Source organism: Amphiprion ocellaris, chromosome 4 (genome assembly GCF_022539595.1).
Source record: "Amphiprion ocellaris isolate individual 3 ecotype Okinawa chromosome 4, ASM2253959v1, whole genome shotgun sequence".
Taxonomy (NCBI): domain Eukaryota; kingdom Metazoa; phylum Chordata; class Actinopteri; family Pomacentridae; genus Amphiprion; species Amphiprion ocellaris.
In genome coordinates, this window is record NC_072769.1 from 21580450 (window position 1) to 21598481 (window position 18032).

At 39.0% G+C, this 18032-nt stretch overlaps 1 protein-coding gene across 1 annotated transcript; it reads left to right on the plus strand.

Annotated features, from left to right (window-relative positions):
- The first annotated feature begins 2623 nt into the window (after positions 1 to 2623).
- On the plus strand, positions 2624 to 14448 carry LOC111568839 (interleukin-15-like). Its single transcript, XM_023270679.3, has 6 exons — positions 2624 to 3272; positions 9392 to 9474; positions 9780 to 9870; positions 10051 to 10095; positions 12408 to 12536; positions 12682 to 14448. The coding sequence occupies exons 1-6, from the start codon at positions 3204 to 3206 to the stop codon at positions 12793 to 12795; spliced, it is 531 nt and encodes a 176-aa protein (XP_023126447.1). The 5' UTR covers positions 2624 to 3203; the 3' UTR covers positions 12796 to 14448.
- The last annotated feature ends 3584 nt before the right edge of the window (positions 14449 to 18032 follow it).

Here is an 18032-nt window from a genome sequence, read left to right on the forward strand (position 1 = left end):
CTTACAATGCCATATGGGGGAATGAACAGCCTTGGCGGAGTACTGCGCTGTCCGAGTGCTTTTCTAGTTTATTACTTAGTAGACTATTCTTCAGCTCGTTCTATTCTTTAACAACCTTGTGCTGTCCCACTTGTGGAGCCCTCCATGTGCAGAAAACATTTTGTGATGAGTAATTTACTTGAATTGTGCAATAAACGACTCATTGCTCAATATTCCACCAATGACTGAACAGGTTACTACAACTTCACAACTCCCTGGATGTGAGGTCGCCAGCGTTTTACGGTCAAGTCGGGTCACTGTTTATTGTACAGTGTCTAAGGCAACAGTGTCAAAGTGTTTTCCAATACAAAAGGATTGTGATTAGTGTTAAGAGTTTTACCTAAAACATTAAAATGTTGTGGTTATTTATGGAGTGATTTTATCTGAGTATTTTACATATGGATAGATCTCAGTCGATCACACATAAACAGAAGAGCTAATTTAATCACTCCTATTTCTATTTTACATATTCAGTTATAGTCAATCTTATTAATGAAGAAGCCTAGTTATGAATGACAGATTCTCTGATATCACATGCTGGTCAAACCTTACATTTAATGCATATCGGTTCCAAATATCAGTTATTGACCTTGATTACCAATTACTAACATTAATATTACTGCTGTAGGTGTTAATGGTTGAGCTAATTTTAGATGCTTCATATGCTGCTGGGTGGTTTAATCTGCAGCAATGCGTCATATTCTGTAAGATCACCATCTGTCTATTGAGTTACTGTCCTCTGAAAGGCCTGATCTTTCTAAAAAGTCAGTTTTTCATGACCTATATAACCATTTGTATCATATTTGCTGCATGAGTTTCTGAAACCTCTATCTCATCAACATGATAAATAGTTGAACAAGAAAAGCACTCAGAGAGCGCAGTACTCTCCCAAGGCTGCTCATTCACCAATATGGAATTGTCAGAAATGCAGCATTTTTTTCAGAAACGCAGCATTTGTTCATTAATTATTGAAGATCACAAATCCCATCAACATAGAATGTGTCCATTTAATATAGATGTACCCACAAACAAAATGACCTTGCGCTGAGCACAGGCGCGTGTTATGCATGTGTACGTTATGTACAAATACTGAATGACGTGACCTAAATATGTATTGAAGGGACTCAGAAACACCCCCACAATTTAATCAGTTGTTCCTTGTATAATTTCCAATGGATAAGTTCTGATAGGTCAGCAGCGGTGTATTTGTAGTAGGATCACAATCATGTGATCGTCAGCAGGCAATTGATGTAGTGTTCACTTGTTGTCACGGTTACAGTGACACCGTGCCGCTATCTGGCAATGATACAGAAATCTTTAACAAATCCGTGGATCCAGACTATAAACTGCATCACTGCCAAAATCTAATCACTTGGTCCTTGTGTCATTTCTGACCTTCCCTGAAAATTTCATCCAAATCCGCAAAACTAGTTTTTGTTTCTAAAATCAACATTGTTGTGAGGAAAAACTTGCCAAAACTGCCCAGTGTATAAAATGTGATACAAAAATATATCAAAAACAAAATTATATGGCTTTTTTTGGCGAATTTTGTTAAAAGGGTTAATAAACATCTCAGTTTCAAAAAAATGGATTTTCTGGCTTTTTTTTTGATGCTTCAGGCTGTACAGGGGTAGAAAAACAGCTTAATCCTGACATTTATCACAAATATTCCAAACCATGTTTGGACATATATCGTTTTCACTGGACAGGAAGGGTAGGGACAGTTGTGATCTGAAGAGTAACTAGTAACTAAAACTGCCAGACAAATGTAGTGGAGTAAAAAGCACAGCATTTGGTTCCGAGGTGTAGTTGAGTAGAAGTATAAAGTTACGTACCTCCAAACTGTACTTAGGTACAGTATGTGAATAAAAATACTTAGTTACATTACACCACTGAATTAAAATAAGGCGATGCAGTGATTATTATGTCGAAGGTATTTACTTACTAATCACTTGGTCCTTGTGTCATTTCTGACCTTCCCTGAAAATTTCAGCAAAATCTGTTAGTCCATTGTTGAGTAATGTTGCTAACAGACAGACAGACAGACAAGAAACGTACCTTGATTGTCACATAACTCTGCCGTTCCTTGGCGTAGTAACAATAAAAAAAATCAATGTAAACCACACAAGAACATTTTAACAATACAGAAAAAAATACATTAAAAAAATAAGAATAAATAAGAAAATATATATAAACTCCACAGAGTATATATTGGTGGGATGTGTAAGTTTGACTTATTCTGATCCATATTGTATCTTGTAACTGCTACCAGTGACTGTTTCCTTGATAAAAACGAGTTAGCCCTGGTTGACTTCTACAAAATAAATGAATATAACAAGGAGGCAGTCTTTTGAATGGCTCCTCAAGATCCGGCTCCCTTCAAAGAGCCACAAATCCCATCTCTACTGCACAGATACTGACCAAACTATCAAAAACGAACACTGTTGAAGGAGGTTTTCCTCACATTGTGATTTTATTGGCAGCCCCTTGTCTGCACCACAGAAAACCTACCTTAGCCTGACACTTTGACCCTGTGAACATTTACAACCCCTAGTTTGCGGGCATGCTCCCAGATGACAGTTAAAGTTTATGAAGTGAACACAATCCATTTGACTCATGGTGAATACTGGATCCCTGAGGCAGTCGCCTTCACTCTCACTTACCGTGTTGGAAAACTCTGCTTCTGATCTCTTCACTATGTGATATGTGTTGCTCTGCTGAGGACTGGTAAGTTATTGCTGTTTCCTTCGGAGCAAAGGTTCCCCTGATCCCTGCGCTCAGCTTAAAAGTTAAATCTGCCATGAAACAATCAAATCCTACCTGATTGAGCATTTCAGGGCGGCATTTGTTAACCATGCCTGCAGGACTGGGTTTTATTAATAGGTGCAATTAAAAAGAAAAACAGTAGCCTTTAGCAGCTGCCATGACTGGTGTGAGAGGAAAGGGACGAATCAGAGGAGGAGTGAAGTGAACAAACGGACCGCAGCGGGGCGGGAGTGAGGCGCTGAGGATCCTGCAGCGCACTCCGGCACCGCTCCACTGACAGTGACACTGGACGCGCACCAAATGAGACAAACCGGCTTCACGACCGCAAATGAAACGCAAAAATGTGAGATTGGTCTGCCGCTCAGCTGGGTAGGAGAGCAACCGCTGCCGCTGCGCAGATGACAGACTTCATGACGGCGCTCCAGCTGATCCTCCTTCCACTCACATGTCCCGGAGAGCAGCGCACGGTAAGCCGCCTCTCCGCACCCGTGGCTGGGGTGTCCTCTCCTCCACACGCAGACACACACAGACACACACTGGTGCCAACTACACTTCAGGTTTTGGAGTCGTAGTGAAAACACAAGCAGGATTTTTATGTTTTAAAAAAGTGTAATCTGGCAGGAAACAATCGGTGCGTAAAAGTCGGAGGTGTGGTGATCCACGTGGGGCGCCTGGAGACATTTCTGTCGGTGAACTGTGTGGCGTTATGGTTATTTGGTGGGGAAAAAACAAACCTCTGCCTGACACTGGTTTAGTTTCACTTTCACTTGGTGCTTGTAGTTGAACAGGCTCCTCCTGCTGGGAGCCAACAAACAAACATCTGGAGTCCGTCAGACACATTAGGAGGAGGAGGAGGAGGAGGAAGAGGCATGTGCACGTTTACTCCAGTCTATTTCAAATTCATCGTGGATAAATGGCAGTTTTTGGCGACAGTAGTGAAGAGACACTGGTGTAGTTGGCTGTTGTGCTGCAGTAGGTCTGCTCACAGTGATGGAAAAAGAACCCAGACTGCAGTGATTTGTTAAGAAAAAAAAACAAAACTTGATTGCAAGCATGCACAACCGTTCAAAAGTTTGGAATCACTAAGAAATGTCCTCATATTTGAAAGAAAAGCAGTTTGTTTAATTATTTTTTTGCTTATTTCAGGCAAGCACAATAATATCAGCAGTATTATCAGCCTATAAAATTAAATATTGTGGCTCAGCCAGAAATGAACATAGACAGGCAGATAAAGCATCTTAAATAAAAATTTTTTTAACACTTTTTTCTCCACAAAATAGCTTTTCACAGTCTATTTACTGTTAGTAAGTTTTTGTTGTAATGTATGCACAGCAATATACCAGGAACAATAAGTACGACAGCTTCCCTACAAATATATATTTACAGTGTATATACAGTACCGTTCAAAAGTTTGGGGTCACTCAGAAAAATTCTTATTTTTTGAAAGAAAAGCAATTTTTGTCAATGAAGATAACATTAAATGAATCACAAATCCAGTCCAGACATTGTTAATGTGGTAAATGACTATTCTAGCTGGAAACAGCTGATTTTTAATAGAATATCTACATAGAGGTACAGAGGAACATTTCCAGCAACCATCACTCCTGTGTTCTAATGCTACATTGTGTTAGCTAATGGTGTTGAAAGGGTAATTGATGATTAGAAAACCCTTGTGCAGTTATGTTAGCACATGAATAAAAGTGTGAGTTTTCATGGAAAACATGAAATTCTCTGGGTGACCCCAAACTTTTGTGTTTTGAGTTATGTGAAGGCTGGAGATGGAAAATGTAGACATACATCTGATGCCTGGATGTCATCTTGTTGCACAGTCCAGAAGTGTTTTGCAGTTGTTCCTCAACAGTTAGTCTGAGGTGAATTTGCAGTAGATGATTAAGATGCAGTCAGATGAGCTGTTGGTGAACTCACCTCTAAGTTACATCAGATCCTACCAACGACATGTACTATTACAGTTTTTCTCTATTGATAAGACACTGTTCCTGAAAAATAGCACACATTTCCCAACACACTGCACACTATTTCCTTTATTTGAACACAATTCACAAAGCACTGTACACTTGTGTCAAAAGCGCACTTTATTGTCAAATTTTGAACTTTGTTTTCAAAATTAAGACACACAAAACAAAAGTAGGACTCTGCACTGCTAAATACAAAACACTCTTCTCTCACTGTGTTTTCACATGAAGTGTAAAAAAATGATACAGTCCTCAAAAATGACAACTTAAACACAAATGCATCCTATAAATAAATCAGAGGGGCCACTGCAGTGCTTGGCTGTACAATACAAAATAAAAATAATGTTAGACAAAAATACAGCACTGTATTGTACACAATACAGTATGCAGATATTTACACCACGTCTGCATCAATTCTTTCAGCCTGGTCAGGACACAGGACCTCATCAACATCACAAGCTGTGTTTTCTCTGGAAAGAAAGACCTAATGTGTCTGACATGCATCAACAGAAACATCACCACATGTCAAGACCACTGATTGAAGAGATTTTCCCAAAGTATGGCTGCTGCTCATATACCTTCCACCTCCATGTAGAGAAGAATTCTTCTATAGGATTCAGAAAGGGAGAATATGGCGGCAGAAAAACCACAATAACTTGAGGTTCATATTGAACTGTTACTGAATCAATAGTCCTCTGTGAAAACTAACATTGTCCCAGATGTATTCATGTGTATCATCAGAATCCACCTGGAAAACTCTCTGGAACAAACGTACACCAAACAGAGAAAAAGTCATTCATGTACACTTTCTGTAATTTTACCAGCACTTGTGAAGCATAATTATGCATCAGATTTTTTTTACAGTATTCTCAGAACATTTCTGACTGCTTGTATTGTTCCAGTATAGACATGTCACTGAAGTGACAAACAACATTTACATACATGTAAAGTGGTCCAGGATCAGGTCCATGGGGAGATCCAGGTCCAGGTCCAGGTTCTGGTTCTGGTTCTGGCCGTAGTCTAGGTCGTCCACGTCCTCTTCTTCCAACATAACCTCTTGCTCCTCTGACATCCATTCTGAACAGCTAATGCTGTTTCCCAGCAGGTTTTATAGTGTGCACTTTATTGGCAAAAGTGTTTTCAGTTTTGACCTGTTGTGTCTTACAGTTTTTTATGATTGCGTAAACACTAAAAACAAAAGAATGACATAATTATCAACACCTTACACTCAAGGAGCAAAACACTGGACCAGATTTTCACCACTATAACACAAAGTCAGCCTCACACTTTTTGCAGAACAATACACACAGTGATTTGCCAAACACTAGACAATCTTGTATACATTAGACACAGAAGTATATCATGATGTCACTTCCTTGCAATTCCAAGCACTGACTGACTAATCACCACACCCATGAGACAGTTGACTAAACACACACATCAGGTGCGCAAACACATGATTACTTTACTTTATTATAGACACACCACTCAGGTTTGAGTGCTATAAAACTACCGTCATGCTAATATGGACCCTTACAACACAGATCACATTCTCACAAATTTTGGACCGATTGCACAACCTTATCACAGTAATGAACCAAATACACCAGATGCAGCACATTGTCATCTGGGACAATGTGTCATTCCACCGCTCTGCTCTGGTCCACAACTGGTTTCAACACAACCCACAGTTTACAGTACCGTACCTTCCACCATATTCTTCATTTCTAAACCCCATCCAAGAGTTTTTCTCAGCATGGTGGTGGAAAGTCTATGATCTCTGGCCCCAGGCTCAGGTGCTCCTCATTCAGGCCATAGAAGAGGCTTGTGACCAAATCGACATCACAGCTATGCAAGGATGGATCCATCATTCAAGACAGTTCTTCCCACATTGTCTTGCAGATGTGGATATTGCCTGCGATGTTGAAGAAATTCTCTGGCCAGATCCAGCTAGGCAAAGAGATGTGTAGCATTTAATTTATTTTATTCAGATTTCTGTTTGTTTTCTTCTTTTACTTTGCAGTACTTTTAACCTGTACTAGTAGGACAGTATTTTTATTTGTCTGTTTTCTGGGCTTACAATGTTAGGACATGTTTTGTTGTAGGCTGCACAGTGGTGTAGTGGTTAGCACTTTCGCCTTGCAGCTAGAAGATCCCTGGTTTGCGTCCTGGCTTTCCCGGGATCTTTCTGCATGGAGTTTACATGTTCTCCCTGTGCATGTGTGGGTTTTCTCTGGGTTCTCCAGCTTCCTCCCACAGTCCAAAAACATACTGAGGTTAACTGGTAACTCTAAAAATTCTCCATAGGTGTGAATGTGAGAGTGATTGTTTGTCTCTGTATGTGGCCCTGTGATAGACTGGTGACCTGTCCAGGTGTCTCCTGCCTTCACTCTAAGTCAGCTGGGATAGACTCCAGCCCTCCATGACCCTAATGAGGATTAAGCGGTGTATAGATAATGGATGGCTGGATGGATGTTTTGTTATGATTATCTATGTTGACTGATTTTGGTTATATGAGGAGAAATAAATCATATTTTCAATAGTCTGCAGCATTAATCTTGTGTTGCATTTGGTGAATTTACCATGTTGTATATTTGCACTTTCTCTGTGTACTTCACTTACAGTAATCTAATCACTGAGAGGTAGAGTTGCTGAAAGTGTTTTAAGTTAAACACAGCAGTGTGTAACTGGTTCAAACAGAATTAAGCCTTATGAAGTGTGTGCGTTTCATATGGTAACATAAAATGTTTTTCAGAAATGAGTATATCGTTTTTACAAGAGTGTTTCATTTTGCACAGGATCTGAGGTGTTCTACACATTGTGTGTGTGGTTGTGCTAACTGTGTGTAGAGTTTTGAAATTCCGAGCCCTGTTTTCAAAATCGTGCTGAAGCAGTCGTAAAAAACTGTAACTGTGACAGCAGTGTTGGAACAGTGTCCCAAATCTGCTTCCTAGTGTTCACTTTTTTAAAAAAAGGGGGGTGCGAGTGAAAAAGTGTGTTCAAATGAGCAAAAAACGTGTTCAGTCTTTTGCAAAAAGAGTGCAAGAGTTTTGGAAATGTGTGCAAATCATGACTAGTGTTCAAGGTTTTGACAGCAGAGTCCTGTTTTTGAGAAATGTGTGCAGTCAGTTGGTGGCTGTGTGCAGTGAATGGAATTCAGTATCTTATCAATCGAGAAAAACTGTAACGTCAGGGATGATGGACAGCTGACCGGAGCATCTCAGGTGCTGTGATTGCTGAGCAAAATAAAGATCTTAGTTGTGCCTAAAAGACCAGGCCCAGAGATGTGAGAAGAAGAGCCCCGCTGTTTCTGGAGTGTTCAACCAGACACAATCATGATAATGGGTGTCACTTTTGTTGTCTGTGTGGACACATTCCATATTGGACATTGATCATGCCACTATATATGCTGTAGTAAATGCTAATGCAAAGACGCTGATTCATGCCTTTCTCTTCTCACGTCTTGCCTTGTTTCCACTTTGCTGTGGAGCAAAGTCTACAAAAGGAGATGAAGAAATCACTGCACTGTGGGTGAATCAGTATCTGTCTGCATAGCAGTCAACAGAACCTTGAACTACATACTGATAATATATTACAGCAGTCTGAGAGACGCTGAGTAATATTACCTGTAGAGAGTGGAGGTGGGTACTGTAGGAAAATAACCATCAAATAATTCTTGGCTAATAAGAGGCAAAATCTCCCAATGGTAGTTGAGAAGGAGTCAGAATTTTTAAAGATTGACCACCAAATCGCACATAGCAGTAACAGCACATCTGAATCAGGAGCAGGATGGTAAGTTTGTCAAAGAGGAACCTCATGCAACCTCTAGACTAATACTGGAAACCATAATGACTGGGTACAGTTTGTGTTTTAAGTGCTGTTGAAGTCAAGGAGTCAAATGAAGCCTTTAAAATCTCACGCTGTTCATGCTTTCGGCTCACTTCGGAGCAGAGTGTACTGAACAAAATAGACGAAATTAAAATGAGCAATTTTGTAGTCTTGTGTCTTATGTGTGCATGTCTGACCTTTAAAACACGTGGTGTTTCATCATATTCACAGTTGTTAATTCAGTTCAATTTAATTTTATTTCTATAGTGCCAATTACAATTCAGATGTACAGAACCAATATGCCTGAACCCCCAGAGCAAGCCCTAAAGTGATAGTGGCAAGACAAAACTCCCTTTTAACAGGAAGAAACTTTGAGCAGAACCCGACTCATATGGGGGGATCCATCTAATGCTGGCTGGCAGTTTGGGAGGTTCAAAGTCAGAACAGGTGGAGGGGGATGTGGGGGACAAGGAAACATGTAACACACATTGGCAAACATGCATGATAAGAGTAACATAGATGATACATACAAAGTACAAGCCAACATCCAAACTAATTCCTAAGTTTACTGTTTAACCTGCCCAGAAGTAATAAAGATGTGTTCAACTCCGTGATTAACCTAAGTATGCTGAGAAGAGTCAGATTAAATAGGTATACTGTGCTCCTAAAGTGAATCTGAGGTGAAATTGTCCTTGTTAACAAGCTTCTTCTCTCAACAGCCTCATTCAAGCTCAACACAGTCACATGAAGGATTCCACTCTAACTTTTCCTTGTACAATTTCTAGAAAGGCTCTCAGTTCCAGCTGACCTGTAACCTGTGCAGAGAGAGCCACAAAACTCAGGTGTGGCTTTGTTTCTTAGTTCTCAGGTAGGCATACAGTGTGTGACTTGTTTAACATTAAATATTGGTTATTATACTGAAAAATTAGGAAACACGTCAGTAATGGAATGAAAGTAACTGACTAAATAGAGCACAAGTCAAATCAGAGAAAATGTTCGAAAGATCAATGTAAAGTCAGGTCACTTTCTTTCACCCTTAAACTCATGCTGACGATTATGAATAATATAGTATATAGGTAGTAAGTAACGTGACAGTAAAATCCACAACAGGTTTCAGCCACCTCTATGATCTCATGATTAACATGCAGTTATTGTGTCTTCATTCTCTTAAAGCTTCCTGAATCTCTCTACATGTGCACATGCATTTGTGCCTGGAACAGCAGATCTAAAGATTTGTTTGAGGGACCTGCGAAAGACCATTGAGGTGAGGGAAGGTATCAAAATAATATCTTGGTTATGTTTTATCGTTCACATTTTATTTATTCAATTTATACTGTATGTTGAAACCATCTTTTTTTTTTACACTTTCTTGAAGGGTATTCTTTTTTGCTGTCATTATTCAAAACCCCAGCTGTTCTTTATTGTTTATACACTTTTTTTTCAGAACTCTGATGCCATGCTGTATGCTCCTTCAATCAATGATATTAAAGTAAGTTGTGAAACTCTAATTTCAGCTTTGGTATCAGTTGGAAAAAGATGACAAGATCAGAGAAGGCATCTGCAAAACTGAGGCAATGATGTTTCAGCTTGTAATATTGAAACTGAACTTAAAGCCTGAGTTTAGCACATTTTTATGTCGCATTACATGTGTGGCCAAATCCTGGGAGTCTCATCGGCCTCCAGTGTTCTGCAGAAACTGTCTCACATTAATAAGAGACACTGTTACAGTCGATTTATTTTGAGTCCATCCCACCTACACTGGTGTTCAAAGAAAGTGCATCATTCCTTAAAATTGTAATTGCCATCCAAGTAACCAAAGTTTGCAGCAATATTTCCGTGATAGTGGGCTGCACAGTGGCTTTCAGCTAAATGATGATTGCCAATGATTGTTACATTATTTTCCTGGTATTTCGGACTGTTTCATTAACAAAAAATGTCTATTATACCTGAGTAAACTGGTTAAAGAATTTAATTTCTTGTATCCTCAATTTTCATCATTTTGGCATCTGTGATTTTATTTTGCCAGAGACAAAACCCCCATCAGTCTGTCTTTACTCGTGTCAGGATGGTGCCTGGTGAACGTTTCACTTTGTTTTCAATTTAAAATGATAAACTGAAGCACTTTGAAGCAAATTAAAAATATTGTGTTTTCCAAAACTAGGATGGAATGGTTTATTTTGAGATCTATTTGAGTAACACCCGTCAAATATGAGTTAGTTTTGTCTGAACTCTTCATAAAAGCCTTTGGGTAACATTTCTACTTGCGTCGCTAGGCAGTAAGGCAACATACCATTGCGAAAAGAAGGTTAGAAATGTGAAATTCCAAGGTGATGCATTTTCTTTGAACACCAGTGTTCCTGCCTGTGACGCCCTCCGAACAAACACTTTTTTTCCCACCTCCCTCCTTAAACCAACATATTTAAAAAGCAGATAGAAAAGAACATGTGAATAGTGACATTATTGAGAATTACTGGGTTTCTTTCTGTAATATAATAGCATGTAAAGTACACTAAAAGACTTATTGCATGTTGTGATGGAGCACAGCATGAATAAAATCTAATTCAACTGAATTGTGATGGGTTTATATCAAAGAAGTGTTACATCTTAGGTCATTTAGAAAATGTATTTACTGTTAGAAACATAAGCTAATGCCAGTCTTATTCTTTAAAATCAATGATGTCTGCTGTTAAATGGAAATACACTGCTGTTCAAAAGTTTGGGGTCACCCAGGCAATTTCATGTTTTCCAAGAAAGCTCACACTTTTATTCATGTGCTAACATTGTCATAGTTTCTCTTAGACCTCAAAGATGTGCAGATGTTGAAGAAAGCGTCTGTTGACACTGTTGCCTAATATAATATGATTTATTATATTAAAAAGACAGCATCTGAACAGGCACCATGGTTTGCCTGTGGAGACTTTCCCAGCCAATATGAATCTCCCACAGAATAACAGTATGCGCTCACTTATATAGGCTTGTGTATGGGAACACAACATAACGTATGGCTTTCTACAATGACAGGCCCCACAGTTCCCAGGTACGGAAGCCTCTTCAACATAAACATTCCCAGAACCAAAACAGGAAAACATATATCTCATGCCAGAGACTACCTGTTTACGTAGGGAAAGAGGAAACGAATGTTTTCCCACAAATTGCTGGTCAGATACTAGAACAGACAAAACAGATTCCATTCTACTAACTTATTAAATAGTACATGTCTCAGATCAGATACTACAACATAATTGCACAAGGGTTTTCTAATCATCAATTAGCCTTTCAACACCATTAGCTAACACACTGTAGCATTAGAACACAGGAGTGATGGTTGCTGGAAATGTTCCTCTGTACCCCTATGTAGATATTCCATTAAAAATCAGCTGTTTCCAGCTAGAATAGTCATTTACCACATTAACAATGTCTAGACTGGATTTCTGATTCATTTAATGTTATCTTCATTGAAAAAAAGTGTTTTTCTGTCAAAAATAAGACAATTTCTAAGTGATCCCAAACTTTTAATGGTAGTGTACATGAGTTGAAGTTCCTCAATATTAGCTAAAGTTGATATTATTAGTTGACAGTAGTGTATGTCCTTGACAAAACCGTTTGTATTTATCCTGTAGAACTTTAAAATTAAAGGTTGAAATTAAAATGTTAAAAGGCAAAATCTGTGATCAAGTTTCTACCATTAATACCTGCGGGATGTGCGGATATTAATGTTGAAGGACTGTAGATGACGCAGCTGTTAATTAGCTAAATCTGTGACTATGTGTGTCCAAACTGAAGGATTCCTTTCTCTCCTAGGATAACTGCAAAAGTATGTCGCTCAAATGTTACATATTGGAGTTGATGATGGTCATGGATGAGGAAGAAATTACTGAACCTACAGCAATAGATTGCATCTTCCATTTCAATGACTCGCTGCAACCTGAAGTAAGTAAAAAACTGTAATGTAGTGTTTGTTCTCACATAACCACCACTGCACGGAAACAAACTAATCATGGTGTCTCACACAAAACCTCAGTGTTATTTTCACTTTTTCTAATTTGTTTTTTTTTTTGCCTCTTTTGGATTTCAGGTTGGCTGCCCACCATGTGAATCATACTCACTGAAAAATATCACAATATTCCTGGACAGACTAAATAACCTTTTGGATTATATGACTGTCTGGCAGAAGATGCATAAAACATAGGACGATGTAAATACTGTAAGCTACAAATGTGTGTTTGTGTATATATATGTGTATATATATATGTGTGTGTGTGTGTGTGTGTGTGTGTGTGTGTGTAAAAAATGTGTTTTTACTTTGTAAATATCACACTGTAACCCTGTGACAAACCATGCTGTCCTTGAGGAAAAGCAAGATTTTATGTATTATTATATACGATAGACAGCTGGCACTAATTTGACTGTGTAATGTAGCTGAATGTACAGCATGACGGTAGCTCATACGTCTCAAGCTATTGGTAGTTTTACACAGCAGATGTCTGCCTCTCAGTTGTACAGTTGTTGTACTGTACAGAATGTATGTTGTTAAGCTCCTTGTAACACTAGTGAATATTGTATATATGTATAGGCCTAATGGACTCCAGTAGCTGGTCACTCCAGTAAATAATATCTTACCTGCATCATTTTGTTCAGATTTATTTATTTATTTTTAATCTTTCTGTTATCTTCAGAATTGTTAAAGGTAATCTGCGGAGTGTGTTTTCTAAAGAAGCAGCAGTTGTGTTTAAGTTCAGTGTTACTGGACTGAAGCAACGTGTTTGCTGGTGTTGCTTCAGGTACCAGTGAGGACCTACATGCAGTATAACTGGTTTCTAATACTCTTAGACACAGAAATAGAATATTTTAGATACTGACTAATTGCGAAGTCAGCAGTGGAAATGCAGCATTCAAGTGCTTTAATAGGGATTCAGATCATTGAAACACTGTTACACAAACTAAACTGTTGAACAGTTTTTTTTTCTGCTTGGGTCATGAAAAAGAAGTGCAAAAATGAAAGTGAAGTACACTGTGGTTAAAAGTTTGGACATAGGTTCTCATTTAATGGTTTTTCTTTATTTTCATGACTATTGACATTGTAGATTCTCACTGAAGGCATCAAAACTATGAATGAACACATGGAATTATGTAGTATGTAGATTTTCAAAGTTTATACTAACCTTTACTGATAATGTTACTAATCTGCCTTTTTGTTATGTTGTTGTATGTAAGCTGCTGAACACTTGAATTCCCTTCGGGATTAATAAAGTATCTATCTATCTATCTATCTATCTATCTATCTATCTATCTATCTATCTATCTATCTATCTATCTATCTATCTATCTATCTATCTATCTATCTATCTATCTATCTATCTATCTATCTATCTATCTATCTATCTATCAAAGAAAAAAGTCTTTTTGCAGCTACACATGGGGATACATTCAAAATTTTTGCAATTTTCTGGACTGACGGACCTTCAGTTCTTAAAGTAACGATGGACTGTTGTTTCTCTTTACTTAGCTGGTTGGTTCTTGCCATAATATGGATTCTAACAGTTGTCAAATAGGGCTGTCAACTGTGTACCAACCTGACTTCTGCACAACACAACTGATGGTCCCAACCCCATTAAGAAGACAAGAAATTCCACAGATTAACCTTGACAAGGCAAACCTGTGAGGTGAAAACCATTTCAGGTGACTACTTCATGAAGCTCATGCAGAGAATGGTAAGAGTGTGCAAAGCAGTAATCAAAGTAAAGGGTGGCTATTTTGAAGAATCTAAAATATAAAACATGTTTTGACTTATTTCACACTTTTGTTTTCTACATAATTCCATATGTGTTCATTTATAGTTTCGATGCCTTCAGTGAGAATCTACAATGTAAACAGCCATGAAAATAAAGAAAAAACATTAAATGAGAAGTTGAGTCCAAATTTTTGACTGGTAGTGTATATATTTTACATGTAAAAACAAGCTTGGGATTTAATGAACCCTTTTTCTCCAAACCTATAAATTAGTCTGGTATCAGGCCATGATACTGGGCTGAAAGAGAAAGGCTGAGCTGTGTTCTAATATGTTATAATTTATTGTGTTGTAGCCACTGCTGGTTTGACACCAGTGACAGTCGTTGAACCCTCAGCTGTGGCTGTTTATACCTGCAGCCCTGTGACCAGACAGCTGCTGGGACTGTATTTCAGTTGTTGTGATGGTGGCTGTGAGGCTGTTATGTTCATGATTTCCTTGAAATTCAATCCATGACAGAAAATCAACATTTGATTGAAGAAACCGTTTTCATCAGAACTCCCTACTAAAGCCCTACTATCCGAGTGAAACCGGATGAGCTCAGAGGATGTATTTCTGTTTCTCTCTCTAAGTGCTGGAGTTGAGTTGCAATTAGATGACCAATATCCAGTCGGAAGAGGGAAATCCAGACAATACATGGTCACACACAGCCAACAACAACACTAACAGAGGAAAATAAAGATGACATAGTACCGGATCTTGGGTTAGACTTGGGTTTTAAATTTTACAGTCGCAGCTGCCAAAATCTGAAAAGAAGATGTGACACAAAAGATTACACATGACCTGTGTGGATAAAAAGGTAGGAACTCACCAGAAGGAGGGATGTCTGGAATGACCTGCTTCATCTGCTGCCTCCGTGACCCAAACCCAGATAAGCAGAAGAAATGGACTGATGGATCTTGTTATAATACAACGTTCTGCTGGGAAACCTTGAGTCCTGACATGTGGATGTTTGACATGTACCACCCACCTAAACAGTGCCGGTCAAGCAACCCCCCAAACCCCCACCCCCCATGGCAACAGCAGTCCTTGATTCCAGTTGCCACCCTCAGCAGGACAACACACTCCGACACACAGCAAAAACTGCTCAGGAGTGACCCTGAGAACATGGTAGAGCTAAGGTGTTCATCCGGGTTCCACACTCCCCAGATCTAAACCTTATTGAGCATCTGTGGGATGTTCCAGGAAACACATGACCTAGGTAGCAGGGGCGGCTCGAGAGAAAAATTAATAGGGTGGCAAATACATTTTAGGGGGACATACGTACGTACGTACGTACATACATATATACGTAGCCAGCAGGTGTTATCAAATTGACGCAAATACTGCTGAAATAAGTATGTTAAATAAGTAAATATCATTTGTATTTTGTCAGCCAATCCTAAACATGACTTGTTCTATTAGCTGTCAATCAGAATATGTGATTTGATGTGTCTAGCAGAATAGGGAAAAGATTTAAACTGAAATAAAGTTGATGCCAAAGTCCAACTGTCGTCCACATGAGTGAGGTCTAAGAGCAGCCCCCTCAAGGGGGTTGTGTCGCCTCGTATCTGTAGCAGCATAGACTGTACAGGACGTGACGTCACATGGTGCATTCGAAAGTTGGACATCGGATTTTCACTCAATATTCGTCCTTTCTGGACTTTCGCTCTTTACAGCCGGCCACGAACTTTCACGTACATATTTTTTAATTCGATCCTTCAGAACTGGGATGGTAGCTGGGGTGGCAAGGCATCTTTTAGCGGTGGCAGTTGCCACCTTATGCCACCCCAGTAGATCCGCCCCTGCTAGGTAGGTCCCATCCTGTAATCCACAGGACCAACAGAATTCACTGCCACCATCCCGGTGCCACTGGACATCTCCAGAGGTCCTGAGTCCATGCCCCACTGGGTCAGAGGAGTTTCAGCAGCATAAAGCGAACCAACACAATATTAGGCAGGGGGCCATAATGTTTTTCCTGATCAGTGTACATTTTATTTACTAGTCCCTCTCCCTTGCAAACATATTTTACACAACTGCACACAATGTAATCCACAAATCCTCTCTCACACTATAGGGCATAGTCTGATTACTCAAATAAAACAAGTAGCTCTAGTAACTTCAGTAAAAAGCCACTGGATTTCTCTTTTCTGTTCCTGAAGAAGAATCCAAAGGAGGTTTAGTTTCTCAAGGACCCTAAAAGAGAACAATTAACTATTTAGTTAAATGCACTCCTGTGAAACTGAGCACCAGTAGGCAAATCATTACACATACATGACTATACAGTCAATATCAACATCAGTTTAATTTTAAATAGACATTTGTAAATGTCAAACGAATAACACAATATATCATTTTAAACATGCAATGAAATCCAAGGCATCAACCATTACAGCATGAAATCCTTTTAGAATACAAAAATAAACAATGGAATTTGTTTTATAGCATTAAGAAATGATGGTCCAACGTTCAGCTTTCACCGGTACTGCATGTGCATGTGCTCTCACTGAGCTGTTTTATGGGATATAAAAACGAAACTGCTACCACTGCACCTGCTACTGTGGTAGACTAATATTTATATTACAGCTCCCTGAGGAGAGTCACTGAAAACAATACAAGAAGAGGACCTGGACATGTGACAGCATAAAATAAAACACAGCTGCTTCAGAAGTGCTCAGACTCTTGTATACAAGGTCCTTAAGTCTCAATGCATGGAAATGTTTAGAGCAGTATTTATACCACAGAAATTCACCGGGCACGTGGTTGTTACAGAAACAGGCGAAAGGTGCACAGGCATCATCATCACAAAAGCAAAAACAAAGCTGAAAGCTGACACGCGCACACGCACACGCACACACACACACACAGCGCTTTAAAAGCTATGTGCAGAGGGGGAAATCTTCATGTATACCAATGCAGGTTCAATAGTTTGAGGTCCTTAACCCTTTAGAACCCAGCGTAGCGCCGGCGCTACGGTTTGCATATTGATTTTTGATCGGCTGTAGATTTTAAACCAGATAAATCGATAATTCTTTTTGCATATAAAATCTGGGGAGTTACACTAACTTTTCACACATTCACCAGGTCTCTGGGTGCTTTTTCGTTGCAGTGATGGGTTTGTAAAAATACACAACAAAGCGCACACAACCAAACTCTTTATAAACCAGACCACCGGTATTTGGAGGACTTCTTACGTTGAAATAAATGTGATCACGTTGTGGCCATGACCTGTCACATGATTCTTATGTGTCCATACCTGAGAGGCTCCCGTCCCCATCAGCAGGAACTGATGTTGCCGGGAGTTGTAGTTTTTCAGCCAACAACTATAACTGTAGTTTTCGGCTGTAGCCTGCACAGATAGGAGCTCTCACTCGTTTCAGTCCCACTTTTTTTTTTTTTTTTTTTTACAAAAACATTCAGACACACAGCCCACACACACACCAGACATCCACCACGGTCCGTGTACGGATCTGGTAATTGGATTTTCCGTTCTGAAACGGGTATTGAAAAACAAAAAATGAGTGTTTTTTTGATTTTCGTTTGAAAATACAAAAATTAAAATTGAAATACAAGGCGTTTTTCCTTTTCCTGATCAAAAATGGATATAAGATTTTTTTTAAAATGCTTTGATTTTCGTTTTATATTTAGAATAACAAGAA